Source organism: Pseudovirgaria hyperparasitica, assembly GCF_010093815.1.
Source record: "Pseudovirgaria hyperparasitica strain CBS 121739 unplaced genomic scaffold EJ05scaffold_2, whole genome shotgun sequence".
NCBI lineage: Eukaryota > Fungi > Ascomycota > Dothideomycetes > Acrospermales > Acrospermaceae > Pseudovirgaria > Pseudovirgaria hyperparasitica.
The window spans coordinates 2,384,566-2,410,268 of NW_022985550.1; the positions used below are offsets into that span (position 1 = coordinate 2,384,566).

The 25,703-nt window shown below is 52.2% G+C and overlaps 11 protein-coding genes across 11 annotated transcripts; 6 read left to right on the forward strand and 5 right to left on the reverse strand.

Annotated features, from left to right (window-relative positions):
- Nucleotides 1–987: 987 nt before the first annotated feature.
- Nucleotides 988–1,777, forward strand: EJ05DRAFT_473292 (uncharacterized protein). Its single transcript, XM_033743372.1, has one exon. It carries the CDS (start codon nucleotides 1,324–1,326, stop codon nucleotides 1,522–1,524), a length of 201 nt encoding a protein of 66 aa, XP_033604828.1. The 5' UTR covers nucleotides 988–1,323; the 3' UTR covers nucleotides 1,525–1,777.
- Nucleotides 1,778–2,005: 228 nt separating this feature from the next.
- Nucleotides 2,006–3,545, forward strand: EJ05DRAFT_473293 (RmlC-like cupin). The gene has a single exon (XM_033743373.1). The coding sequence runs from the start codon at nucleotides 2,316–2,318 to the stop codon at nucleotides 3,129–3,131; it is 816 nt and encodes a 271-aa protein (XP_033604829.1). The 5' UTR covers nucleotides 2,006–2,315; the 3' UTR covers nucleotides 3,132–3,545.
- EJ05DRAFT_483126 (uncharacterized protein) lies at nucleotides 3,223–3,964 on the reverse strand (the record flags this gene model as incomplete). Its single annotated transcript, XM_033745227.1, has 2 exons — nucleotides 3,223–3,737; nucleotides 3,796–3,964. 2 exons carry the CDS (start codon nucleotides 3,962–3,964, stop codon nucleotides 3,223–3,225), a joined length of 684 nt encoding a protein of 227 aa, XP_033604830.1.
- Nucleotides 3,965–5,147: 1,183 nt separating this feature from the next.
- Nucleotides 5,148–6,508, forward strand: EJ05DRAFT_483127 (uncharacterized protein; the record flags this gene model as incomplete). The annotated part of the gene is made up of 3 exons (XM_033745228.1): nucleotides 5,148–5,988; nucleotides 6,047–6,153; nucleotides 6,218–6,508. 3 exons carry the CDS (start codon nucleotides 5,148–5,150, stop codon nucleotides 6,506–6,508), a joined length of 1,239 nt encoding a protein of 412 aa, XP_033604831.1.
- Nucleotides 6,509–7,254: 746 nt separating this feature from the next.
- EJ05DRAFT_433981 (uncharacterized protein) lies at nucleotides 7,255–9,426 on the reverse strand (the record flags this gene model as incomplete). The annotated part of the gene is made up of 2 exons (XM_033741628.1): nucleotides 7,255–7,428; nucleotides 7,486–9,426. 2 exons carry the CDS (start codon nucleotides 9,424–9,426, stop codon nucleotides 7,255–7,257), a joined length of 2,115 nt encoding a protein of 704 aa, XP_033604832.1.
- A 967-nt stretch (nucleotides 9,427–10,393) lies between these two features.
- EJ05DRAFT_473296 (uncharacterized protein) lies at nucleotides 10,394–11,453 on the forward strand. Its single transcript, XM_033743374.1, has 2 exons — nucleotides 10,394–10,596; nucleotides 10,657–11,453. Exons 1-2 carry the CDS (start codon nucleotides 10,479–10,481, stop codon nucleotides 11,199–11,201), a joined length of 663 nt encoding a protein of 220 aa, XP_033604833.1. The 5' UTR covers nucleotides 10,394–10,478; the 3' UTR covers nucleotides 11,202–11,453.
- Nucleotides 11,454–14,038: 2,585 nt separating this feature from the next.
- On the forward strand, nucleotides 14,039–15,915 carry EJ05DRAFT_434219 (PTR2-domain-containing protein; the record flags this gene model as incomplete). Its single annotated transcript, XM_033741643.1, has 3 exons — nucleotides 14,039–14,213; nucleotides 14,274–14,405; nucleotides 14,453–15,915. 3 exons carry the CDS (start codon nucleotides 14,039–14,041, stop codon nucleotides 15,913–15,915), a joined length of 1,770 nt encoding a protein of 589 aa, XP_033604834.1.
- A 378-nt stretch (nucleotides 15,916–16,293) lies between these two features.
- EJ05DRAFT_473299 (UBC-like protein) lies at nucleotides 16,294–17,174 on the reverse strand. Its single transcript, XM_033743375.1, has one exon. The coding sequence runs from the start codon at nucleotides 17,132–17,134 to the stop codon at nucleotides 16,340–16,342; it is 795 nt and encodes a 264-aa protein (XP_033604835.1). The 5' UTR covers nucleotides 17,135–17,174; the 3' UTR covers nucleotides 16,294–16,339.
- Nucleotides 17,175–19,175: 2,001 nt separating this feature from the next.
- EJ05DRAFT_416764 (lysozyme-like protein) lies at nucleotides 19,176–19,649 on the reverse strand (the record flags this gene model as incomplete). The annotated part of the gene is made up of 1 exon (XM_033741438.1): nucleotides 19,176–19,649. A coding segment is annotated over one exon (474 nt), but the record flags the coding sequence as incomplete, so codon positions are not given.
- A 1,126-nt stretch (nucleotides 19,650–20,775) lies between these two features.
- EJ05DRAFT_507934 (uncharacterized protein) lies at nucleotides 20,776–24,305 on the forward strand. Its single transcript, XM_033747964.1, has 3 exons — nucleotides 20,776–21,079; nucleotides 21,130–23,061; nucleotides 23,112–24,305. Exons 1-3 carry the CDS (start codon nucleotides 20,854–20,856, stop codon nucleotides 24,188–24,190), a joined length of 3,237 nt encoding a protein of 1,078 aa, XP_033604837.1. The 5' UTR covers nucleotides 20,776–20,853; the 3' UTR covers nucleotides 24,191–24,305.
- On the reverse strand, nucleotides 24,276–25,562 carry EJ05DRAFT_473302 (uncharacterized protein). The gene has a single exon (XM_033743376.1). It carries the CDS (start codon nucleotides 25,502–25,504, stop codon nucleotides 24,665–24,667), a length of 840 nt encoding a protein of 279 aa, XP_033604838.1. The 5' UTR covers nucleotides 25,505–25,562; the 3' UTR covers nucleotides 24,276–24,664.
- Between the last annotated feature and the right edge of the window lie 141 nt (nucleotides 25,563–25,703).

A 25,703-nucleotide genomic window follows, 5' to 3' on the forward strand; every position in this document is an offset into this window, starting at 1 on the left:
TATGTATGTATGTATGTATGTATGTATGTATGTATGTATGTATGTATGTATGTATGTATGTATGTATGTATGTATGTATGTATGTATGTATGTATATGCACGTATATGTACGTATATATCTATCCATCTTCAACATCCTCGTGCGTCATGCAGCGCCGTTTAGCCTGCACACATGCAGGTCCAGAAGATTGATAGGATGGAACGCTGATCGTGCTCTCCAACTGAGCGCTTCATGGATCTCTCCATCGTTCACGTGTACTATGCACACGTCCCACAACCTTGAAAGGCAGTGATTGGCCCATTGTTAAGCCAAGCATGTAGCTAAGCACTCGATCAGGTTATCCTGTCAATTGGACAGGTAATCGCGCGCCACCAGCCTTAGTATGAGATGAATACGAGACCTACCTACTACTGTACCGTCATCCATACTTCGCTTCGGTCCTTCCCGCGCGCGAATCAGCAAGGGGGGTGGGTGGCAGTCGGAATGTCCGATGTCCCTGTCCCTATCCTTGTATACACTATACACAGCTAACCGGCACACACGCTGCATGCTGGTCAGTTCCATCCCCCAGATTATGGAGCTAGTTATATGACGGTAGGCTGATATGAATGTTATGATACTCGCGCGGATTTATCGTGAGACTGGGGAAATATGCAACAGGAGAATGTCTGCTTTTTCATTGTAGCGTGACTGCGTTGGGTGTCGATGGTGGGATGGCTTTTGCGCTGGAGTATTGGGTTGGAATAGGAGGTATGGCCAGTATGCTGAGGTAAGTGTGGCTGTTGGGCAAGTTCCACGAGGTAAAGTAGTCGTTTCGATTGGGTCGTACGTGAATTATGCTGGGAGCAATTCTGGATGTGATTTGCTTTACTCATACGTAGCACAGTTTATGTTGGAGACCAGACTATATCGACTTCTGCTTTCTGGTGGCCTCACTTCCATCTCCTTCTACTCTGGTTCTATGCTGAATAATACTGCGATAGTTAGCTGTGCAGCTTCTTTGTATTATAGAGAGTCAAGAGCCTGAGCTGGCTCATTGCTTTCAGATAACATATACTCCCAATCCATCTCTCAGCCCTCTTCACGACGAAAACTGTAGTGTACATTCTTCATACTTCAAACGATGTTAAGGTCACTCTGTTCAGGCCAAAGCTGGCACTACCTCCGTTGACTTATAAAGCTACGCCCTTTCGTGGTAAAGCCTCCTTAAATTTCCACCTCTCTATCCACTACCATATCAACTTCTACAGTTTACACTTGATCTACTCAATCCAGGTCGACTGATCACACAACTCCCGTTCCAGCTAAGCCTATATCCACCAATGCCTCCCATTCAGAACACTAGCGTACACCCCACAATCTCCTCGCGGTCTCGTCTCTTCTCCTCTGATTCCAGGTGGGACCTGGGAGAGATCGCGATCATCGTACCTTCGTCAATAGTTTTTGTGCTAATGTGTGCATACTTCCTGAAGCGCTGGTGGCAGAAGAGAAAGAATAACAGTAAGGATGAGGCTATCAGCTGAGCGTCTGCGACGTGTGATGCGATAGTTGTGCTTTGATTGTCTAGGCAAACTTGTTACGGTCGGCGGGTCTTTGTCTGTTTCTTGGTTGGATCATTAGTTCTGCTATGCATTTTACGTTGTTTACACAATCAATCGCACTGTCGGAATCTTTCTTCTATTAGCGTGGTTTCGCAGGCAGCTGGAGTCTGTCCATTATACGAATGCTCTGAGTCTCCAGATGTGGGAACTAGGAGATGTTGCAAATTGGAAGGCTTGAATGAATAGAATGCAAGCAATCTGAAATTGACCACAACGACTTCTGATTTCTGTGCTGACTAACACCGCCACCATCCATGACGGTGGAGCGTGATCCATGTCCGCGATTGAAAGTCTTACACTAGCATTGATCAGCAAACTGTGCCAAGAACTAGCGGGGCAAGCAGCAGCCGGAGCCCCGCTTTTCTATCGTAGCTCTCCAATGTCTCCACCATTGCCCATAGTTACAAAGAGCTTAGAGATGGATCGGTAACGCCAACAGAATGCGCTGGAGGCGCCATGAAGACGTCCGCCGACCCGACTAGGCTATATAAACACCCTCGAGAGCACCGAGCGGTCGAAAGAAGATTTCCTAAATGACAGACACATCAACCAAGCCAACTCAGCGAGAGTCGCACGTCCAAGCAGCATCAGCACTCAAGACCGTTCTCGCTACATTCATAGTCTTACTAGCTATCACACTGGCGTTCACGCCTCCTATACGTAGCTCCCTTACCAAGTTCCTCCCTCGATCCTTCTCGCAAGCACTTCGGACAATGTCCACCAACACTAGCACATCACCTGCGCTCAAGATCACGAAGCGTCCGTGGGCCGAGCGTGGACATGCCGATCATGGCTGGCTGTATAGCTTCCACACATTCTCATTCGCCTCATACTACTCACCCGAGCATGAGTCCTTCGGGCCCCTCCGTGTGATCAACGAAGATCGCGTGGAGAAGGGCACCGGGTTTGGCACGCACTCCCATGCAGAGTTCCTCATCTGGTCATATATTGTGTCCGGGGAACTAGAGCACAAGGACAGCATGGGAAACCTTGAGATTCTGAAGCGCGGCGAAGTCCAGTTTACAAGCGCCGGTACCGGCATCCGGCACAGCGAGTACAATAGGAATAAAAAAGACGATGTTCACTTCTTGCAGATCTGGGCAAAGCCGAATGTCCGGAGACTGAGCCCGAGCTACTGCACGAGAAAGTATACAGACGAGATGAAAACGGATAAGTTGCTCAGGATCATGGAGAGTGCGGATAGGCATAGCGGAAAGGATGGAGAGGCAGAGCCTATATCGATGCATGCTGATCTCAGCATGGACGCGAGCATCCTGACACCTGGAAAGAGTGTGGAGCATGAAATTGTGAAAGACGGCCCCAGGAAAGTGTATCTGCATGTTATCATGACAGATCGCAAACAGCCGTCCAGCGGTGGTATGAAGATTAAAGTTGGAAGTGTCGAGCTCGGAGAAGGAGATGGAGCGTACATCGATGGAGCAAGCGGACCTGGCAAGATCGTTGTCGAAAGCACTGGAGACAAGCCTGCCGAGTTTCTGCTCTTCGACATGGGCGTCGATGAGTCGTGAGTGGTATATGTTTCTAGTTCTCTACAAGATATGATGTGTATAGCCTTCATAAAACGATGTACTTTCAAACCGGGTATTTTACTGGTCCCATCTATGCACTACTTTCCTTCCTCATAGCATCCTCCAAATGCCCCTTGAACCTCCCATGCACCCCCTCCCAATTGGCCTCACATTTTGCCTTCACCGTCCCCACAATCAGCCTACTCCCCTTGATCTCCACCTCTTCCACCAACCACAACCTCTCCCCTCCACCCTCCCTCACCCCAACCTCATCGCCCTCTCTCACACTCCAAATACTCGTCTGCACCAAGCCCAGCGGCGCCCGAATGATCCACTCCAAGCACCCCTCCGCCGGATTGCTCATCTGCGCCTCAAAGCTCACCGTGGAGTCCCACAGGCCACGCGGCAGCGCATGCATGATGTCGGTTACCTTGTACAGCTTGGCATGGGGCGCGTTCTCAAGGGTGGGCAGTTCGACGTAGGTGGAGAGCTCCGGGTCGAGGCGGATTAGCAGGTCGTGGTTGCGCAGGAGGCTGTCGACGAGGGCTTTGGAGGCGCCGGGCGGGAGGAGGGAGGAGCTTTTGAGGGTGGCGGAGGTGTTTAGGACTGCGATTCGGGGAGAGGTTAGTTCGAGGGATTCAAGGTGGTAGAGAGATGTGCGGACTGTTCATGGTGTGGTGATTGGGTGGTGGTTCTGGTGGTGTTGTGGAACGTGTGTGTTGTGTTATGGGGACTGGGGGTTGAGTATGTGGTGAAGGGATGGTGGGGCTGTGGAGAGAGCTATGACCAGGGCCTGGTGCAGGGGTTGTATAGCACTCTCGCTCGTATGACATGTACGCTGTGTATGACATAGATCTTTGTCTTGAGAGGGTACTAGATCTATATTGGTCTATCTTGATATGGTAATGTAAGGTACGGACAGTTGGAATAAACATGGTCAGACTCAAGTAGCTATTGGAATCGGGAGTGGACAATGTCTCCCAGCGAGATAAGTTCATCTATAAATAGAAGAACTATGGGTTGTTATTAGAAGACAGTGCTGGATCCGAAATGAATGCCAGTTTCGTGTTTGGTAGAGATAGATAATGCGTTACATAAGATTGGTGGTGTATATGAAAAGGGTGAAGCCGTCGATGTAATCTAAATACTTTATGCGGTCTAAATATAGCATCATGACATGGATGTTTCAGTGTGAATTGAGAATTCGGCCATGAGCAGATGTTGACGAAGAATGAAGTGATTCAAGTACCGATGGGAATAGATCGAATATGCATGCCATGGAGCTGCGGGCTTGACGCGATGGAGTGCATAGATAATTAGATAGATAGGTAGGTGAGATTTAAAAAGGGTAGACGTACTGAGACATACGCCCAGCGCGCACACTCCTCAGACCGCAGTACAAGCTCACTCACCCTTCACCACGGAACACGAAAAACGCCTCCGTCTTGCATGAGAAAAGGGCGAAGGCTGTCGATTAATTGGCCAAACGATTGCCTGATCGCTGCAATCAGGCCCAACCATTGCTATATTCATATCATATTCTTATCTGGTCTATACAGGGACCCTTACGCACACAGATTAGATGGCAGATCGTCCTGGTCGACCGGCCAAGCGGTTACGCCGGCTGAGCACCGAGGATTCAGAGGCCGGCGATGCGGTCGTGTCTCAAAGCGGTACGAGTAAGGCGGGAAGAGGGTCAGTCGTGCGCCTTTTCTTTTCGAAAACAAAACTGTCCAGAGCATTCCTCAGCTTCCTTCACTCAACATCCCCACTTCTGCCTGTACGACAGCAACTCGCATACACTCAGCTTCACAAACACCACGCAAATACCTCCTATTCATTTTGCCCCCTTTGAATACTCTCACCAGTCAACTCCCTACAAGCCACCTATCTATCCGTTTCATGTCACAGCTTCAATCGCGTTCCCTCGACACTGTAATTTGAACACTGCTGTACGCAAGTTGCGACAAGAAAAGAGCACAATCTCACCTCACCTCACCTCAACTCAACTCAAACATGCCTCGATTACGCAGGCGCAGCAATAATCTGACTCCCTCTGCTTCCAGCACACGCCCAGCCGCCACCAGCAACTACAGTATGTCACGCCCACGACGCGGAGCGGCAGCAGCAGCAGCAGCAGCCGCGTCTGTCTCAGCAACAGTCGACCGCGAGGGCTCTAGCTCCCGGTCCCGCTCAGCATCACCAGAGAGAAAGCGCCTCCGTCTAACTGTCAAAGCAGCTCCTAGCAAACTACGCGAAGCGACCTCGTCGAATACAAGATCATCGGGTGGACGAACAAGCCTGCTACGAGGCAGGAGTAAGAAGACGGTTGTAGAAGAGTCGAGCGAAGAAGAAGAAGAAGAGGATGAGGACGAAGACGAAATGGACGCCGACGCCGACGAAGACGTTGAAATGGACGACCAGGACGACGACGATGATGACGACGATGAAGAAGATGCTGATGGCGAAGAAGACGAGCCCGTCGCCCCGACACCCGCCGCCGTTGCCGCATCGCGCAAGATACTGAAGCCCAGCGTCATAGTGACACTGCCACGAAAATTACTACCTGTAGAGGCGAAAGAGATAGCAATGGGTGATGCTTCCGACGACGAAGAACTGTCGGAGCTCGACTCCGACGAGGCCGAGGACATGGAGGAAGACGAAGAGCTAGGCGAGGAAGATGCAGAAGGAGAAGAAGAACCTGGCGAGGAAGACGCAGAAGGAGAAGATGAAGAGCTAGACAGCGATGAGGATGGCGCTTCAGAAGGTGGTACGCCTGACATGAGCAAGCTCACCCGGAGACAGCGTGCTGTATACGATGAGAGCTTAGAAGGAGGACTTATGGCCTTGTCCAACGGTACGTCTGATCTATGGCTTCTACTTTCAATCCTATAGCTAATTCGAACACGCAACAGAGGCTCAAAAGAAGAAGCATCTGACGGCCGAGGAACTGACCATGCGCCGCGCAGAGATGGCACGGCGACGCAAGAACCTGAGTGAGAAGCGCAACGAGGAAGAAAAGGTATCATCACGCCCAAAACCTGTAATCCCATTCAATTATAATTACACGACACTAACAAACCCAGATGGACACCATCAACCGTCTCCTTAAAAAGCAAGCCCCCAAGCGTCGCGGCAAAGCAGCCAAAGAACCAACAACCGCCGCAGATGCCGGCGACTCTGGAGCAGAAGATCTAGAACCGGAACCGGAGAGAGCACCCGCGCTCTACACTCACTATATCCAGAACGCAGACGGCGTGTCTCTCGGGGTACCGCACGAATGGCTTGATAGTCCGTTCGGCACGACGTTTGCAAACCCGGTCAAGGCTCAGTCTTCCAGGCCGTTCACTGGAAGGATGGTGGAGGAAGTTAGCTGAAGTCGTTTCTTACACCATTCACATGGAAAACTTGCAGCAGGACTGCCCTCCCATATGAGTGAGAGGCGCAGCAAAAAGGGAGCAGCAGCAGCAGCAGCATCTTGAATACATAAAACATTGAAAATATAGCATTTATTTGGCATGGCAGCTGATGCTGATATTAGCTAGGAGGCAACTTATATTTTGTTTTAAATCTAAGAGCAGCGACTGTCCTAGTACTTGAACTTGGATCACTGTTCCTCTGACGAGTTTCCACCTTCTCGCCATCTTGATTATTTCTCTTTGAAAGTGACACGTTTAGTGCGAAGCCAGTTTTTTTGTACGCAGACTCGACGGTACGTACGTACACAAGTCCATATGTTCCTTTTTGAAAGTGTTGCAAACATCAGTTGGTAAGATTCGAGAGTCACGCCGCGCGGTATTGTTGCAAGTAGAAGAGAGCTTCAGGGCACGAACGAGCACACAAGATATATAAAAACGCAGCACAGCATCGAGAACAAGGCATGAAGTGTAATCTGTATTGCATACCGATACTTCTTTCTCGACGACGAACAAACAAAGCCAAACATGTATACTCATGCACGTACCATACATGACGGAGCTGACCGAGAATGGAGACTCCTACACCGACGCCAACGCTAAAAGAACAGGCAATCCGGATTGTTAAAAAGAAAAGGAAAGAGAGAGAAAAAACAGTTCCATGGGCGCAGACAGTCCTGTTGCCAATATTCTTATTTATATCCCCTTCACATGTCCAAGCCTCTCAGTTTACGCGCCAGAAGCCCCTCACCAGCGAGGCGAGACTGTTGCGATCCAGGGCTGGTATAGCCAGATACACCCCTTGTAAACTTCTCGTACGCCTCCTCTGCGCCAGGAGATTGGGGTGACGACGTTGAGTTCGAGTTTGGGCGAGATCTATCCTCCGATCTCTCTAGGCATGATCGCGTCTGAAACGGGTCGAACGTCGGCGAGTCTACCTCCATCGGGTCGTTTGTCGATTGCTGGCCGCGACTGGAGGGTCTCGATTGTAGAGTATCAAGCTTGGAGAGACTGAAGGGGACAGGACTAAAAGACGGAGAAAAGGTGGTGTAGGGTGAGGACCGTGGATATGCGTTTGTGGGCGTGTGAGCTCCAAAACCATCCATGTTTTCGAGCATATGTTGCGATAGTGCGAAGCCGGAGCTCCTTCGGCGGTTGGCGATGTCTGATGTGAGCTGAGTTGCTGCAGCTGACGGTGCTGTGAAGGACATGGAATCTCTTGACGGTTTGTACAGGCTGTAGCGTGGCTCTGGTAGCTGGACTTCGTTGCGAAGTTTCTCCTTCCCATCAGGTACTCGATTAGCGAAAACCACCCGGACTCCCTTGTACAGATAGTATTTGTTCTGGCTAGGGCAGCATATATTAAGATGTATGAGGTAGCGTAAAACCGGGCGGTCATTCGGGTCGTCTGAATGTGACAAAGAAGCCTCTGGGCGATCCGTACCGTAGTTTTTACGAGCAGCTACTGGCATATCAAGAATCGGACCGGCGGAGTAAGATCTTTGGCGTATGAAAGTTTTCTGCCCGGGCTCCATATCACTGAGGTCATACGGTACGAGGAAAAGCTTTACTGCTGTCTTGTTTGGGTTCTTGATCACAATCTGCAGTTGGCCCTGCTGTGGAATGCGGTAGCATCCTCCAGGAGGAGCCCTGGGTGAAGCAGACCGCCGCTTCCTTTTCTCCTGCTTGCGCTGCTTATTACTTGCTTCGGCAGCATCATTTGAGCCAGCAGGTGGTGTCTGAGTTCCAGCTTGCACAGCTGCTTTGTTACGCTTCCGTCGCCGAGATTTGTCGTCCATCTCTTCTGGCGGTTTCAGTGAATGTTCCAGATCTATCAGACCTACGTAAGGACTCGGAGAATCATCAGCCACTCTCCCAGTCCCCGAGTTGTAACTGTAGAAAACGGCAGGGAATGGTACTGTGACGTGTGGGGGACATTTCAAGTTTGCTCTACAGTGTCCTTTGCCCAGAACGCCGATTTGCGCAAGAAAGTTTAGGGGTTTTGACGGAGTTGTGGACATGCGCCCACGAAGGATTGATTCTTCATACGATCCAACCATAGGAGCATGGTGAAGTGGTGATATCTCTGATGAAATAGATGGTCTGCGCGGACTCAATAAAGGCGTTTGTGGCGTGGAATTGGAATATAAATTGGGGACGTTGCTGAGTGATCGTCTGGGCTGGTGTGCCTGGTAAGGATAAGTACCTTCCCGTCTGAGGGAGGGTAAATGGCGCGCAGTAGGCGTGGACGTCACGCTAGAGGAACGAAGAGTCTGAAAAGAATGTGGTGAGAAGGTATGGCGCCTACTCTCCTTTGTAGGGCTCCTGGACATCATCTGAGGCTTTGGGGAGAAGTCAAGATCGGTGTTGTTCGACTGCTGAACCAGGGGACTTGTTGGTGGCAGCAGCATAACGCTTGACAAGGAAGTCTGGGAGATGTTTCGATTTCGAGTTTCCCCAGAAAACCTCTGATAGACGGCATCCATATGGCCAGAGTTTGCGGCCACATTTGCAGATGGGTGAGCGGAAATTGGAAAGTCCCGATGCCATGGCACGGTTGGAGAAGTAGCGATGGCACTTACTGAGCCGCCCCCCTCTTTCGCAGAGTCTTTGTATGGTCGAAAGTCTCCAGAGTGCAGGGCTGATCTGGGTCGCTCAATCTGCAGGCCAACCTCATTGCTGCTCGGTGCAGGCTGGGCCTCGGTCCCGGACTTTGGGGATGTCTTCAGTTCCAGCGCGGGCAGAAGAGGAGAACCAGAAGGTCTGGGAGAGCTTGTGCGAGATATTGGCGATGCCCTTCCGTCCGAACCAACATTTCGACGCTGCAACGTAGGACTCTTCTGTCTCTTTATCCGTTCTATAAGCTCTTCTCGACTCATATTCTGCCTCCCTTCCAGACTGGACATGACTTGGACATTACTGAGCGCTGTAGTCCCTGGGTGCTCATCATTCTGCTTTCTCTCCTGACTCCCTGCTCTTGAAGCTCCTTTTGAGCTTATTCTAGCCAGTAGAGGACTCCTCACCTCATGAGGAGCGGATTGCTCCCCAGTATCGGGACTCTGGGGCGCGAAGGTGTGCCCGTCGTGGAATATGGGCATGGTTGGATAGCGCTTGACTGGTATGTCATGAGGACGGCTTGTCGTTATATGCTGTCCAGGTATCTGTATTTCACACAGCTCTCAATCTAGAGTGTGAATGTTTAAGAACAAGCGTCAGAGTAGTAGAGTTGATTAACGGAAGATCGACGTGCGGTTAGGCTTATAGCGGCGTAGATCATGCGTAATTATACATAGGGAGGCGGTGTGAAGACGACAGAGAGCTCGTTGGAAGCATGTCCAATGCTCCGATCTATACCACACGGCAGGCGACGTGAAGCTGGAGTGGTGAGTTATGAAGAATGAATGAGGTCTGAGGACCGAGGAGGAGTCAAGCGGCAGTAGTAATGACGCGAGCGACGAGACCTGCTGCGGAACCGCACCCTGTTGGGCGGGCTAGAGAGCGACAGGCAGTGGTCACACGCATGTCAATGCGTTGTTTTTTACTTTTGCAGCGGCCCTGAGTGTATTCCTCGCCCACGTGCATAGCTGAGACTGGCCATCTGCAGCATTTTTGTGTTTGATACGTAGCATTGTTTCCTCGTGTAATACCTCGAGACGAAGACGATTGCAGAGTTGACAAAGTTGGAGCTGGAATGGAGCAGCTGGAGCTTTGGGGGGGGAACTTTATCGCCTGTTATCGCCTGTTATCAGGGTCCTCACCCGCCAAATTTAGCTAGCCTTAGCTGGCATTAGTCACTATTTTAGCGTCCAGGGCCCCCCAGCCCCGCACCATCGCCGCCCAGTTTAGCGTCGAGTATCCGATACTTACCAAGCTTTTGGCGCGAAATCTCGTCACTCTCTGCACGCCCATCGCAATATACACCACAACAATAATGCCTTCAAAACGACCACACAGCGATACAGATGGCGTCAAGCCAGACAAGAAGAAGCACAAGAAGGGCTTCCAAGTCGGACCGGCAAATCTGCCTGACGGGACACATAAGAGACAAGGTAAAGCAGTCCCCAATGGTCCTGACATGCATAACCTGCTCACACAAATCCTCGTTGCAGTGCAAAAGATAAAAAACGACCTGATCGCCAAAGCGAAGCTCAGGAAGCAGTACGCAAAGATCCGAGAGCGGGAACTCGCCAACCAACCACCCAACCGTTACATCCACAACACAGCCTCTGACAACAACGAGAACGACAGCAACAACGACGAACAAGCCGGTGCGCAGGACACCCACCACGAACCGGCCGCCGCATCTTCAGAGCCTCATCCAGATCGCCAAAAGCTGCTGCTTGAAGAAGACGCCACCACCACCGAGCCACAAGACGACGACGCTTCAAAGCCGTCGTGGAAGCGACAGAAGCGGCCGAAACCAGTACCCTTCGCGCGCGAGGCCGAGCAGGCCCAGAAGAGGAAACAAGAGGCTGAAGAGCGGCGTCTAGCGAGGGAGGAGGCGGAGAAGGAGAGGCAGCGCAAGATTGCGGAGCGTGAGCGGTTTAGGAGGGCTATGGCCAAAGCGAGGACGGGAGGGCCGAACGGGCAGAGGAAGCTGGGGAGAGAGAGTCAGGTTTTGCTGGAGAAGGTTAAGAGGATGGTGGATGCTTGAAATGGAGTGTTTCGACTTTTGTGTGCCAAATGATGTTTTGGCTTGGCGGCGGACTGGTTAAAGAATTGGATCGGAGTACGCGATACTGATGTCTACTGCTGGGAGACCTGTATAGCTACGGACTCTGCGAACGACAGACAACTTTCTTTGCATACATAGTCCGCGTATTTCCCGTCCTATGCATAGCGTATTTTCCTACCATAGACGTGGATGCGACACGTATTTTGATACCCAGTATACTGCAAACTAGCCATCATATGTCACTTTGATGTATGCCGTTAATACACATCCCCACTTAGTGTCCGCTGTTGCATATTTACCAAATTGTCCTGACATGACACACCACACAATCGCAAACCTCACCCCACCTCGATCAAACACAGCCTTACCGGCGATTGATGTGTGCACGTCGCGCCAAAGACGTACGCGTCGAGGTTCTGGTCTATCTGTGCGTTCTAATTCCGATGGTGGGACAGTGTCGTGCAACCTGGGGCGTTGCTTTCGAATGTTTGAAGGCAGGATTTGTAGCATCACAGCAAGCCGCTTGTGCGATGTGGGATATAGATGGCTTCCCAATATTGTGCCTTGAGTCATACTATAGAACTGCACTTAAGAACATAGGTTCAGCAGTTTTAGTGTGTTAAGCTCTTCCTTGGGGAGAATCATAGTGGTGGCATGGGTTCTTATCAAGCTCCCAAGGATATAGCATGCCAGCACGAGTCAGAAGTAGCCCCTGCTTTATCCCTATGACACGGGTGCGCCCTTGTCGACCTCACATTCGAGTCAGCATAAACGATTCATGAAGTCGAGATCATGATTGGCAGCCTCGATGGCGCGATATTGATTGACCCCTTATAAAACCGCGCGCTAATAGAGGATATCGCATTCTGCTTCAGTTCAGACGCCAAGGGTCTTTGTCTAGAGTGGTTCAGCCTGGAGATGCAGACAATAAGACACGAACTGGCAAGTTCGCGGAACGATCAACAATTTGATACCAGCACCGAAAATCCGGATACGCGGTTGAAGGCCTCGGACCAAGACAACTAATTTGGCAGGCGTCCGGCATCGCTTTCTTGGAGCTATCCTTCTTGCTGGTTCCGCGGCATAAGAATCGCGCAGGCTATTTTCTCCACGTTAGCCACACGATGGCGAGAGACTAGTAGAAGTGCATTTTTCTTTCGATGGGTGCACGCGACTTGTGATATGCTGAGTAACGGGTTGGTTGCGAGCCTTGTCCAGGTAGCAATATCAACGAGACCAGACCAGATTCCAGTTGTGCAGAAGGTAGCTCGAGCCTCGAGGCAGTGCAGCCCACATGCGTTGTAAGACATCTGTGAGACTGAACGAGATCACTGTGACGAAGCGCCTGGTCATTCACCAATATCCTGTGCCGCAGTGATACGCATTATCGAGTCTCCAGTAGCACAACTCTCCATCGTGCCCAGAGTCCGCCATATTCCAATTGCGGTCAACAGACCTACGTTAAGCCGATAAGGAAGCCTTCTGGAACACGCACAGCAGACATTTCCGATCATCCTCCGCCGAGACTCTAGCGCCGAGCAAATGCAACCACATTCATTGAGCTCTGCGCATCCAGCAGGTGTAGTAGTTGAACGTGTCGGTCCAACCGAAGAGACAGATGTAACCTGAGACTTGCAAGAAATGCATGGGGCTGCACGCGATGTGACTGGGGCTTGCAGTGTTCCACCATCCCTTGATCGGCAGAAGCGTTTCGATAAGCCGTACCGTGGGGAATCGGTGGTATTCTAGAATCTTGGGAGCGGACTTGGGGGGCTTCATGGTTCAAGTGACGTTCGGCGACGCTGATGCCACTTTAGCTTGTGGCCTCTCAGACCCGATGTTAAGCGTGTTGATACAAGACGTTGGTTATGGTGTCCGGCAGCCATGGTAGCGGTGGCGCCCAGTGAAGAGAGGCGTCCGAGTGAAAGTGAAGTCGATAGAGAAAGGCTGGGGAAGACGATGGCGGAGGGCTTGGCGCCGAGAGCATCCGAGCCAATCATGTGCAGCTGCCCTGGAAGCGCAACAGCGTCTATGTTGCCCTCACCACTACGTTTCTCCCTGCAGACAACCGTCTACGTTCACTTGCACGTTCTTGTTACTGCCCACAACCAATATGTAGCATACTCTCTCTAAACAGCACTGCTGTGCACTGGAGACAAGCTGTACACGGCAGCCAAAAGAAAAAAAAATAAGAGCACGGCAGACCAAGCATGGCGCAGAACTGGCACGGTCTACGACTCTGGCTACTGAACTTCATATCATCTACACTGATGAAGAAATGCTCTCTCCTTCCTAAATAAGCCTAAGAGCCTCCCTGTCTGCCCAGATGCCCAGGACGATTGCGAGTGGCGAGGATGAAGACGACAAGACGACAAGACAGAATGGCATGCGTCCAAGCAAAGAGGCGTCGGACGGCCAAGGCGAACAGTTCATGGATCCCACCCATGGGAGTGCAGCGACTGGTGCAGGCATGGCCCCGCCCTGCTGTGGCCAAGAGATAACCCTTTGGTTGTTCACAACATCTCGGTGCGTGAATGCGTCAGGTGAAGTGAAAGATGAGCTTTTATCTTTTCCTCGTCGCACAGGAAGCGAGGGCGCCGTGGCACAGCATGGGACCTATATATCTCGCTTCGCTGCTCCCTCGACCGCGACGCTTTCATCTGGTATCCCTGATCTGCTTTCCTTCGTCCTCATAACCGCTGGTCAATTGATCCATCATCATGCCTTTTCAACCTGCCGACGAGGCTCATGCAATTGCTGGCTCTGAGGTCAAGGGTGCTGGCATGCCGACTCCCACACTGGAGAAACAGATCGCTATGGAGAGGGGTTCTTCCATTTCTGACACCGACGATGAGCTGGACCTAGTTATTCCTACAGAGGAAGAGCTTCATACTCTGAAGCGTGTCCCTGGCGTTTTGCCATGGATTGCTTTCACCGTCGCCTTCGTCGAGCTCTGCGAACGTTTCTCATACTATGGAACTGTCGCCATCTGTACGTCTCAGTTGCAATTTTCGCGTTACGCGTCACGCGACCGTTACTAACTTCTTGTAGTCGTCAACTTCATCCAACGCGACCGACCTGTCATCGACGGTGTCCTCCAAGTTACCGGTGCCGATCCCAGGCCTGATGGACGACCAGGTGCAATTGGTGCTGGTCAACGTGCTTCTTTCGGTCTTACTACTTGTACGTCGCTCGATCCGTCCCGGAGAACAAATGCTAATATCAACAAGTTAACCGGTTCTGGGCTTATTTCATGCCTCTGTTTGGTGCTTACATCGCTGATACCTACTGGGGTCGCTACAAGACGATTCACGCATCCATAGTCGTCTGTTTCTTCGGTCACTGCATCATCATCATTTCCGCGATCCCCAAAGTCCTCGATCACCCTCAAGGTGCACTCGGATGCTTTGCTGTCGGGCTTGTGTTCTTTGGTATCGGTGTCGGCGGCTTCAAATCGAATATCTCTCCCATGGTTGCGGAGCAGCTAAGAGCTCCTAAGATTCACGTTCAGACCAACAAATCTGGTCAGCGCGTCATTGTTGACCCTGCCCTTACCACTCAGCGCATGTTCATGTGGTTTTACCTCTTCATCAACATTGGCGCTGTCACTGGCCAAGTTTCCATGGTTTACGCTGAGCGCTACGTTGGTTTCTGGCTGTCGTTCTTCCTCCCGACCATCATGTTGATGCTCTGCCCTGTCGTTCTCATCGCCTTCAACAAGAAGTACCACCATTCGCCACCTACTGGATCAATTCTCGGCACGTTCTTCAAGCTCATCAGCCTTGGCTTCAAGGGCAAAACTTCCATCAACCCTGCCGTCACGTGGAGAAATATGCGCGACCCAGCATTTTTCGAGGACATTAAGCCTTCGCGCGTGGCCAACAAGCCAGACTGGATGGTATTCGATGATGCCTGGGTCGACGAAGTTGCTCGCGCTACCAAAGCATGCACTGTCTTCCTCTTCTTCCCCATTTTCTGGCTGGCATATAACCAAATTGAGAGCAATCTTACTTCGCAAGCCGCGACCATGGAGCTGCATGGCGTACCCAACGATCTACTGAATAATCTAAATCCCATCGGTATCATTATCATGATACCTATCCTCGACGTGCTAGTCTACCCCTTGATTCGTAAGGCCGGCTTGAACTTTACACCTCTGAAACGCATGACCGCCGGCTTCTTCCTTGGCTGCGCTGCCATGATCTGGGCCGCCGTCATTCAGCACTACATCTACGAGAAGGGCGCTTGTGGCAAATACATGAACACATGCGAGACACCCGATGGCGACGCCCTACCAGCGCCTATCAACGTGTGGGCTCAAACCGGCTCGTACATCCTCGTAGGTCTCGCTGAGATCATGGCGTCCATCACTGGTCTCGAGTATGCGTACACCAAGGCACCCGTCAACATGCGCTCGCTCGTTATGGGCTTCTACCAGATGACCTCCGCGTTATCAGCTGCACTAGGCCAGGCATTTGTCGCACTTTCCGAAGACCCACTGCTTGTGTGGAACTACGGCGCCGTTGCGATCATCGCGTTTGTAGGCGGTGTCGCATTTTGGGTCTTATTCCGTAAGTACGACCAACAGGAGGACAAGCTCAACTTGATCAAGGAGTCAGAGTACCGAGGCACAAACAGGCCCGGTCAGGTCGACAGCAGCAAGTTGGATCAAACGGCCGACGCGAGGGTTTAGAGCGTGGCTGCCTGGGTTCTTTTTGATATTCAATGCGCGTATGTGTCACGACGAAATGGATAATGTTGGGCATGGTCTCATACGGGATGTCGATCACGATGTTCAAACATGACGGGCGGGTGCTGCTGATACCCTGGCTATGATTGTTTCACTGTAGCTATTTACAAGTCGCATAAGTTGTCGCATGATTCCATCTTCAGATGGTGTGCGAAGTTAACCATATGTTCGGTTGCGCCAGTCGTGATATCGGGGTAGCTGACAGCTTCAGCTCTTGCCTACTTACGGTTGGCCGTGCGTAGTGTGCGGCATCACTGAAGATGGGACTCCTTGTCTTTCAGCCACGATTCTCAGTAAGTGCTTAGACACCATTAACGTCATTCTGATTGTGTTTGTTAGTCATGTATCGCGCTTGCATGGTATAGAATCAATAAAATCCTCCGTGCCCACCGTGGCCGTATCCTGGACCATAACCACCACCGTATCCTCCGCCATAGCCACCACTGTGTGCACCAAAATGCCCTCCTTGTTGACCTCCTTGATAGCCAAACTGCTGCTGTGGAAATGTTGGCATCTGTTGTGGCCTGTGTTGTGCTGGTATCGGTTTACCAATCGCCGTCTTCAATTGCGTCAATAAACCTGGAAGCTCTGATGCCACTCCGCCTCTGTTTTCTCTATTATGCGGATGAAATCCTCGCTGGGCCACGCGACTTCTCGCCAGATCTGTCCAGTGCTCAACCTTTTGAATGATATCTGTCTTGTTTCGCGTAAAATGCTCACGCACAACGTCGTTCCACAAGGGGCTTCCTTGCCCTCGGAGCCATGGCAGCATTGCGTATTTGACCGTTAGCGCATACGTATTGATATTATAGAGTTTCGACTCTGGCCCGCCGTGCTCTTTCTCGTCGCCTGGCTCGTTACATAGTGGCTCCTCGCAGAATATGAATGCCCACGTGCTGAGCAGAAGTTGCTGCAGCGTCGATAGCTTCTCGTTCCATACCTCGCCATACGGCCAGGTACCCAGGAGAGACAAGCAGACTTTGCCGTTCTTGTATAGGTTTGGATTGAAGTTTGCAAGGCCGCCACCTGTCGTCTTGAACAGCATTTTGGGTGGTGCTGTGGGCCAGCTTGGTTCACACCACAAGTCGAACTCGAATAACCCGTAGCCGTACGGCGAGTCTTTGGGTCCGATAATGAGCACTTTAAACAAGTCGATCTGCATATCGGAATAGCGTACGAAGATGCCTGGGGGTAGACTTGTCTTCATGTTGGCGATGGTCAGCATGAGCTTTCGAGTGTGGTCCTTGTGCAGGAAACTATGTTGTCTCATGTCAGGGCCACCCAACATTGCATTAGCAAAGGTCATCTTTGATGCGAATGTTTGCTGGATATCCTGGTTCGAGACGGACAGAATGCATCGATCTTTCTGCCATTGCTCCCAAGAACCGGCAGCTTTGTCGATTTTACTGATTGTGCTGGCAAAGACTGACTCTGCGACTTGGTTGATCTTCTGACAGAGAGCGACCATATCACGATGCTCTGAAGTCTGGAATGCTTCCGCGTTGGCGATGATGATTTGAGCCTGAGTGTTGAGATTACGGAAGCAGCTGGCGATCGACTGCAGCTTGTCATCTTTTCCCTTACCCTTTGGCACTGCAGTATTGCCAAATGACACGGTTAACAGGTTGGTCCCTTTCGCCCTGGCCAGCCTTTCTTCCATCACCGATGGTGCAGTGCCCGGATGACTTCCAAGCAGCATCACGAAGTTGATCGCCGCCTCATATACGCTCCTCCTCGTCCCAGCATCCTCCACGCTATCGTTCCGCAGCAACTCCGCCATTCTATCCAGCACATCAGACACCCTCAAGATATCCAAGAGCACAGGAGCAACAGTGCCCACTCGCGGCAATAGCTCGTTTACAAACGCAACCACCTCGTCCGTCAACACGTCAACCTGCTCTCTCTTTGCCGCCGCTTCAGCCTGGCCAGCCTGTCGTGCGGCCACTTCCATGCCGTGCTGAGCCTCCATGTAGCGATCGCCAGCACCGAATCCGTCATATGCTTCATACCCGACGCCTCCGGACCGGTCCTGCCGCCCGACGCGCCTGCCTCGGAATGCGTCTGCATTGCCACTGTCCAGCGCCAACTGATAATCGAAGCCGCATAGCAACGCCCAGGTCAGAAACAGTTTACCCGCATCGCAGCACCAGGTGAGCGTGGTGCCATCAACGACGACTCGGTTGTTGGATATCGGCCCAGACTGCTGCTTGCCACAGCCAACGCAGGTATGGCGTGTACAGCTAGAGCACTGCAGTACAGAGCTGATGGGTATATCGTACCATTTCTGGAACAAGGCGAGCACGGCTTGTTGCGTGGGGAGAAGCGGCAGTGTGCAGCTGGAGCACTGGGTTCTTGTCGTCTGAAGGGTGTACGCGTGTACTGTTGGTGGAATATCCCTGTGCGCGGCTTCTTGTGCTGCATTATACGGGGGCGGTGGTGCTTGGTTCCGTGGGCTATATGGGCTTGCTGCGGGTGTGGTATGTGGTTGATTGCTGTAACTGAACTGGGATGCGGCGCTCGCACTGGTGTCCAGATTCATTCGCTCCTGCAACCTTCGTGCGAACACTTCGTCATCACTGAGTGCCGGCCTCCCCGTTGAAGGGCCTGAGTATGGCGGGGGTTGGTCTGAGGGATAGCGCTGTTGTGAAGGAGTGCTGTGTTCTTCAGCGTCAAACTGTGCTTGCAGCATGCGTGCGACTTCTTCGTCGGACGGCATGGTTGGTCAGTGATATAGTACTAGTTGAAAGTTGGTGGGCTGGTGGGAATGTTATCCTTGTACTGCTTGGCGGTTTGGGAAAAAGATAGGAGATCATTTTGCAGGACTGGAAGATATATGAGGGCCACACCTCTCTATGAGAATATTGTATTTACAGGGCTGTCGTATTCGGTCGTGTATGTCCCTGTAAAAGAGAGGGAATTGTAGAGGTGGGGAAAGTGGCCTTTTAACCAGGCTTTATCAGCAAGAGTGACTTTGGAAGAACACAGACGATGACGAGGCATATGAGTGAAGGCATAGTGACGAGGTTTCGCGATACATGGCTCTGATGACTGCTTGCCAAGTAATGTTTTCATTATAAGTCGTTGTCCATTATCATTAACCATTATAGCATACCAAAATAAATGCAACAAGAACGCCCACGCTTCATGGGCATAAACAAGTCATCTCCATATTACTTCCTCCCCATCACATCATGTCCTCAGCACGGCAAAGCCCGCTCATCAGTCGGCGTCTTAAACAGCACCAACTCCTCCTTCCTTCGCATAGCCACATCGGCAACCCCCAAATCATGCCCGAGCAAGTCCTGCGAAAAGATACTCGCAAAGTTCCCCGACGGCGCCGCCTTGATGGCCTTGTAAAACTCCAACAATTGCGGCGCCATCTCGCCACCGTTGAACGCCACACTGACCACGACGCCGTACTGGTTCGCGTTCAGGTCGACGTCAGCAAGATTCATGCTGACGTTGTGCTCGAACTTGTGCAGATCTTGCCGCAGCAGGGCTTCCATATCAGCCGGTGACAAGGGAATGGAGAATTGGCGTGATACTTCGAGGCATGCGGGCTCGATGCATCGGTGGCCAACGCCAATGGTCTCGGCGCCGAGTTGGTCGCGGTAGATGGACGGCATGCGACCTTCTTTGTGTATCAGTAGGTCCAGCGAGGCTTTGTTGATCTGAGGTGTGCATCTGCCGGTGTTGTGTGGTGCTGGCTTTGGTGGTGAGGGCTTAAGGGCCGGAATCGGGGCGAGCAGGGGGGAAGTTGATACTGCGGGCGAGGCCGGGATCAGGGCAGGTGAGGGATGCGGTGGAGGAGGTGGTGGCCGTGTGTCTTGCTCCTTCGCTGGAGCTGGAGGTGGAGGTGGAGAAGGGGGATGAATGGATGTCGATGGAGCGGGTGCTGGGACGACGTGATGCGGAGCAGATGGTAAAGGAGCAGGCGCTGGCGCAACAGGCATTGGGGGAGCTTTAGGGGCCTCGGACTCGGGTGCAAACTGGGTGAAAGTGGAGGTGTTGTGCCATTTACCGTCGTCGTATGCGACAGGTAGCCCCAATGTCGATGGGCCGAAGAAGAGGGCAGTAAGTGCGAGGATGTGCGAAGAGTGCATGGTGAATGGATGGATGTATAGGTTATCCACACTAAGCTTTCGTAGGTAGTTCGATGATGTTATGAGACGACAAAGTCTCACTCAAGATGGTATGAGTGAGTTGAATTGATGGGAGTAGTTGTTTGTTTGATGTGATGAAGCCATAATTGCACCCGGGACGACACATATTTGTATGGCTCGATGGCTGACCTCGAGTCTCTTCCCAGCTTCATGGCGAAGGAGTTGGTATTTCTCCTAAAGAGTGGGCGTACTGAGGCAGGGTCTTTCACTCGGTCCCAGACTGGAAGCATAGCCACCAGAAAGGGGACATAACTGCTACTGATGCTGGAGGCATGGTGCCGGAGATTATAGAGGTGTAGCAGAGCAACCACGGCAGGGAATTATCTCCGATGCAGGTACTCACACTTCTTCTAGGGTCTTCATTGCTGGGCAGAAGACATTTCGGCACATATAATTCTGGAATCTGAATTGCTCCGCACCAATATGCAGACGAGATGGCTGTGGCTGTCAAGCTTTTGTGTTGTGGTTCTTGATCTGGGGAAGCGGCTGGTCCCGCCGCCACATCCAACGTTATGCGCCACAGCTATGCACAGACTACCCCGAGGTCCTGCCTAGCACGCCCCAAGGCTAGTCCAGGAGCGTACCTAGCGTGCCACTCTACGCGCATCGCGTGAGACGCGTTGAACCTCAGTCAAGCACACATTCTCAACGCGAGTGATAGGGAAAGCATCTATGTACGACTACATGAATATTATTGACAATATGTGCTTGAGCATTCATGTATCCATCCTCGCCTGATATACCAACATCTTTTGATCCAGCTATTCATTTGCATTCCGAAGTCGACACGCGTCTGCCATCTGAAAACCACTCTGACGAGATCGAAGCCCAGCTGCAACAGATAGAGGAGACCAGGATCACGAAAAACAGAGAAGGCATTGTGATTCAGCATCGCGCTTGGAGATCTGTTGACGCATTTCGGAGTGAGGAAGACTATATATTTGGTACAGCTCCTTTATTGCTGAGCGCGTCTGCATTGCCTCATATATCACAGATACACCAACGAGAACGCGGGTGAAGCGTGCGAGTAGCAACAAAAGTAGCATCTTCCCGTCCTCCCCACCGACGAGAACTATGCCGTTCATCTCGTCTCCAGTAGCTTATCCAGCGACCTCGTCTCCAGCTGCGCACTCCCCCAGGAAACGAAGGAAGCTTGGGGACGATGGGAAACCATCTAGGAGTCCATTGGATGTAGTCGATGCCAACAAGCGTCAAACCGCCGGGCCTTTTCTAGAGGAGGACGACGATGACTCGGAAGAAGATTCAGATGACCTAAAAGCCAGGCTCGGCAAACGCAAAGCGGTGCAATTCACGCATAAAAGCTCTCCCCCACCTATGGATCCTGCCCAGGTTAGTCAGCCCAGTGATGTGGTTGAAGCAGTCGAATCAGTCGCGGAGATAGCGTCAACAGCGAATCGTGAGGTAGCGCCTACCGAGACTCGACATGGAGGGCTTCAGCTGGCGAAAGCGACGACTGAATCAGGCCGAATCGTCTCTATTGCAGAGAGAAGAAAGAAGACTGCAAAAACGTATGAGCAAATAATCGCCTCGCGATCCAATTATGCTCCAGGAGAAGCCCGCCAATGCTACTATGGTCTGAACATCCACCAACTGATGGATGACGCTAATCGTGAGGACGCTTCGAAGGCGGAAGCTGCGAGACTACATAGTCTCGAAGAGCCTCTGCCATCCATAGAACAAGCTGCACCAACAAAGCCGAAGCGAACCCTAATGTGGACCGAAAAGTACCGAGCAAAGAAGTTCACTGATCTTGTGGGAGATGAAAGAACCCATCGCTCAGTCCTCCGCTGGCTCAAAGGCTGGGATTCGATCGTGTTCCCCGGTTCCAATAGGCCAAAGCCAAAATCGCGCTCAGGAGTCCATGCTGAGACTGAAGAGCAGAGATACAGGAAAATTCTGCTGCTTACGGGACCTCCGGGCCTGGGCAAGACTACTCTAGCACACGTTTGTGCACGACAGGCTGGATACGAAGCAAAGGAAATCAATGCCAGTGACGAGCGCAGTAAGGACGTTGTAAAGGGGCGCATTCGTGATATGGTGGGAACCGAGAACGTTCGAGGCATCGATTCGAATACCGCAGACGGCAAAGTACGCAAAGCAGGCCGTCCGGTGTGTGTCATCGTTGATGAGGTTGATGGTGTAGTGGGTGGCAGTGGTGGAGGTGGAGAAGGGGGCTTTGTCAAAGCTCTGATCGACCTAATTCACCTTGACCAGCGAAATGCGAACGTAATTAATTCACAGACTCCAGCTGCCACGCCAGCAGCACGGAAGAAAAAAGGTGATAAGTTCAGACTTTTACGGCCTATCATTTTGATCTGCAACGACCTCTACCACCCATCCCTTCGACCTCTGCGACAGAGCTCCCTGGCAGAAGTCGTCCACATCCGGAAACCACCATTGGGTATGGTGATATCTCGCATTCACTCCGTTTTCGAAAAAGAAGGTATCCCGTGCGATTCGGATGGTGTTCGGCGCTTGTGCGAGGCAACTTGGGGAGTCAGTAACCGTAAAGAAGGTGGCAATGGAACTGGAACTGGCGAAGGCGACATACGCAGCGTCATGGTAGTTGGTGAATGGGTTGCAGGCAAACTTCGTGCATGTGTGGACAAAGGCGAGATGCGTCTGACGAAGAAATGGGTGGAGGAGCACATACTGGGTGACCTTGGCCATGGGGGTGGCGCTGCTCGCTCCTTAGGACGAGGAGGAGCTCGTGAGGTCGCAGAGAGAATCTTCCAGGAAAACGCTGGATTCCCGAAGACGACTATGGTGGCTCCTGTCGACATTGATCCCTTCGCGCCTGAAAGGGATGGCCCAGTAGGTGTCGCCGAAGCAAACAAGAGTCGTGCCATGCAGCGCCTGCGAGAAATGGTGGATACGAGCGGCGATGCTGACAAGATTGTCGCAGGTATGAACACCTGAACCAACTAAAGACCTTTACTTACGCATCCATTGTAGACTGTCACTCCAACTACGCGACTTATCCTTACCAAGATGACACCTTCCTCACCAAACCCAACACCGCCTACGAGTGGCTCCACTTCCACGACATAATCAGCTCCTCTGTGCATACTAGCCAAGAGTGGGAACTCGCACCGTACCTCTCTCAAACGCCCCTCGCCTTCCACCATCTGTTCGCCTCCTCTACCACCCGCCTGGCCCAGAACACACGCACAAACGACACCACCTCCCTATCCGATAGCGAGCCGCTCCCCTTCACCGGTCCTACCGCCCCTTACTCCGCATCCGAAGCCCTCAAAGCAAACAAAGCCTCCCTCTCCGCCCTCCACGCCTCCTTGTCCCTCCCACTAACCCGCACATTTCGCTCTCCGGCCACCCTCGCAACCGACCTCCTGCCGTACGTCACCCGCATGCTAGCCCCAGACGTCAAGCCCGTCATTATTCAATCTGGCTCATCAGCCACATCCAAGTTCAGCAACACAAGCACAGCGTCCGTGCGGCGCGGCGCAGAAAAGCAACTCGTGGCGCGCGCCGTAAATGCCATGATCGCGACGGGCGTGCGGTTCGAGCGCAGTCGCGTCGAGTACGATGCCGCAGCCGGACCTGGCACGCGCGCTGACTGGGTGTTTCGCATGGAGCCGCCGCTGGATGCACAGGCGGTGTTTGAGACGCTGGGTGGTTGTGCCGGGGCGGAGGCAAAGGTGCGGTTTGCGGTCAGGCAGGTCCTGGAGGCGGAGTATCGGCGGGAGGTTGCGAAGAGGGAGAACGAGGAGCGGAAGAAGAGAGGTGGCATTGTGGATGTTGATATACTGATGGATGCCAACGCCGGAGAGGGTTTGGCGGAGAAGGTTGGTTCTGTCGTGAAGGTACCGATGGTCAAGAAGGATTTCTTTGGGAGGGTGCTGAGGAAGGAGGAGGAGAGGGTTGAGGGTGATGGCGATGGAACGTCACGGAATAAGAAGAAGAGTAAGGAGCATGAGAGGGCGGAAGGCCGGGTGTGGGTTAGTTATAATGAGGGCTTCTCGAATGCTGTCCGGAAGCCGATTACGTTGAAGGAGTTATTGAGCGGTTTCTAGCACGGCATTGTTTATTATCGGCACATACACACACACTAGCGTTATCATAGGGCATGACCAAGGTTATTCACCTTTGATTTGGTTCGCTCCCTGTAACTTATATGATAATCTTCACACAATCATCATTGACATTCAGTATCCCAGACCACCTAGACACGAGGAGACAGACCTTTTGATTAATTCCAATTGTTGCTTTATTTCATTGCTATGTCGCAAAGCTGTTTTTGGACTCTGCGATATAGACAGACTATGGGTATATTTTTGCGCCTATACCCACGGACATGAGATAATTATGAGTCTAGCGACGTTTAGTCGGCAGTAAACAGGGGTATATGTGCGCATCGTTGAACATGTTACAAGAGATTGTGTCTCACGATCGATATCATATGGCAGTCTGTCAATCTCGCCTTGCGTGATGCGATGGCCGCCCAGACTCGCGATGGTTTCGAGGTCCTGCTTCGTTTTCCTAACGCTTCAGCGTTTGCGCGTTCGTCTCGTAGCCCGGACCTTGTTCGCCCTCTGGCCTCCCTTGGTGTCCTCAGGTTCCGACTCCTCTTCAGCCTCATCCTCGTCCTCCCCATCCTCCTCATCATCTCCCACGGAGTCCGAGACCGCTGACTGCGCCTTGCTATTGCGCCCTGCGGACGCTGCCTTTCCCTTTACGCCCCGCCCACTCAGCTTTGCAGCTCGCCCCTTTTTCGCCGGCGGCGAGCTCTGTACCTCGACCTCCTCCTCCTTCTCGTCTGACCCAACGCTACCCTGGCCCAACGATATCGGCCGCGCATCGTCCCTCCCAAACTGCAGTTCTGGAAGCTCGGGCGAGCTACTTCTCTCCGCGTCGCTCGGCGGGAATCGGCGCGCCCACATTAAGTCGCCAAACTCGTCGTCCGGCAGCTCGAAGCTCGGCATCTGGTCCTCGTCATCTGCATCCTCCGGATCCGGATCTTCGGCAAAATTGTGTCCGTTTTCGCGATCGTCGAGGGTCTCTAGGTCGTACAGCGCGTTTAGCTTGCGCCAGATGCCGGGGATGCGGGTGTGGGAGGATGCGCTGCCGGTGTAGCCGTGGGAACGCAGGTCTCTGGAGATGGAGAGCATGCGGAAGTGCTTGTGCATACCAGTGGGTTTGTAGCGGATGAGGTTCTTGAAGAGGAGGGATTCTTGGTCGTCGGTCCATGGGTCGTTGGCGAGGTCTTTGGGGCTTTGCTCGGTTTGGGGGGAGGCTGCGGTGGCCGTGGTGTCGATGGGGGTTTTGGGTTGAGATTCGGCAAGAGGGGTAGTCGCGGCGCTGACTTTGGCTCTTTTTCGGGGCGGCATGCTGAATGTAAGAATTGATGTGTATGAGGATCAATTGGAAGTGAATCGTAAGGCCGACTGTAGGAGCAGATTGAGCTGGTACCTAAAGTATGTATGATAGCTCTGTAGGGCTGAACGGCTTGGCGTTCGTAGTTGGCCCATGCCGCCCCACCAAACGCGTCTCCCCGCACTTTTCCATTTACGCGTCTTCATCTCATGT

What these genes read in the sequence shown, in the direction of transcription:
- EJ05DRAFT_473292 (XM_033743372.1), top strand. Translation starts at nt 1,324, where the DNA reads ATGCCTCCCATTCAGAACACTAGCGTACACCCCACAATCTCCTCGCGG.
- EJ05DRAFT_473293 (XM_033743373.1), top strand. Translation starts at nt 2,316, where the DNA reads ATGTCCACCAACACTAGCACATCACCTGCGCTCAAGATCACGAAGCGT.
- EJ05DRAFT_473296 (XM_033743374.1), top strand. Translation starts at nt 10,479, where the DNA reads ATGCCTTCAAAACGACCACACAGCGATACAGATGGCGTCAAGCCAGAC. An exon ending in CGGGACACATAAGAGACAAG is followed by an intron (nt 10,597 to 10,656) that starts GTAAAGCAGTCC and finishes TCCTCGTTGCAG; the next exon opens with TGCAAAAGATAAAAAACGAC.
- EJ05DRAFT_473299 (XM_033743375.1), bottom strand. Translation starts at nt 17,134, where the DNA reads ATGCAGATCGACTTGTTTAAAGTGCTCATTATCGGACCCAAAGACTCG.
- EJ05DRAFT_507934 (XM_033747964.1), top strand. Translation starts at nt 20,854, where the DNA reads ATGTATCCATCCTCGCCTGATATACCAACATCTTTTGATCCAGCTATT. An exon ending in TGAGGAAGACTATATATTTG is followed by an intron (nt 21,080 to 21,129) that starts GTACAGCTCCTT and finishes CATATATCACAG; the next exon opens with ATACACCAACGAGAACGCGG. An exon ending in TGCTGACAAGATTGTCGCAG is followed by an intron (nt 23,062 to 23,111) that starts GTATGAACACCT and finishes CATCCATTGTAG; the next exon opens with ACTGTCACTCCAACTACGCG.
- EJ05DRAFT_473302 (XM_033743376.1), bottom strand. Translation starts at nt 25,504, where the DNA reads ATGCCGCCCCGAAAAAGAGCCAAAGTCAGCGCCGCGACTACCCCTCTT.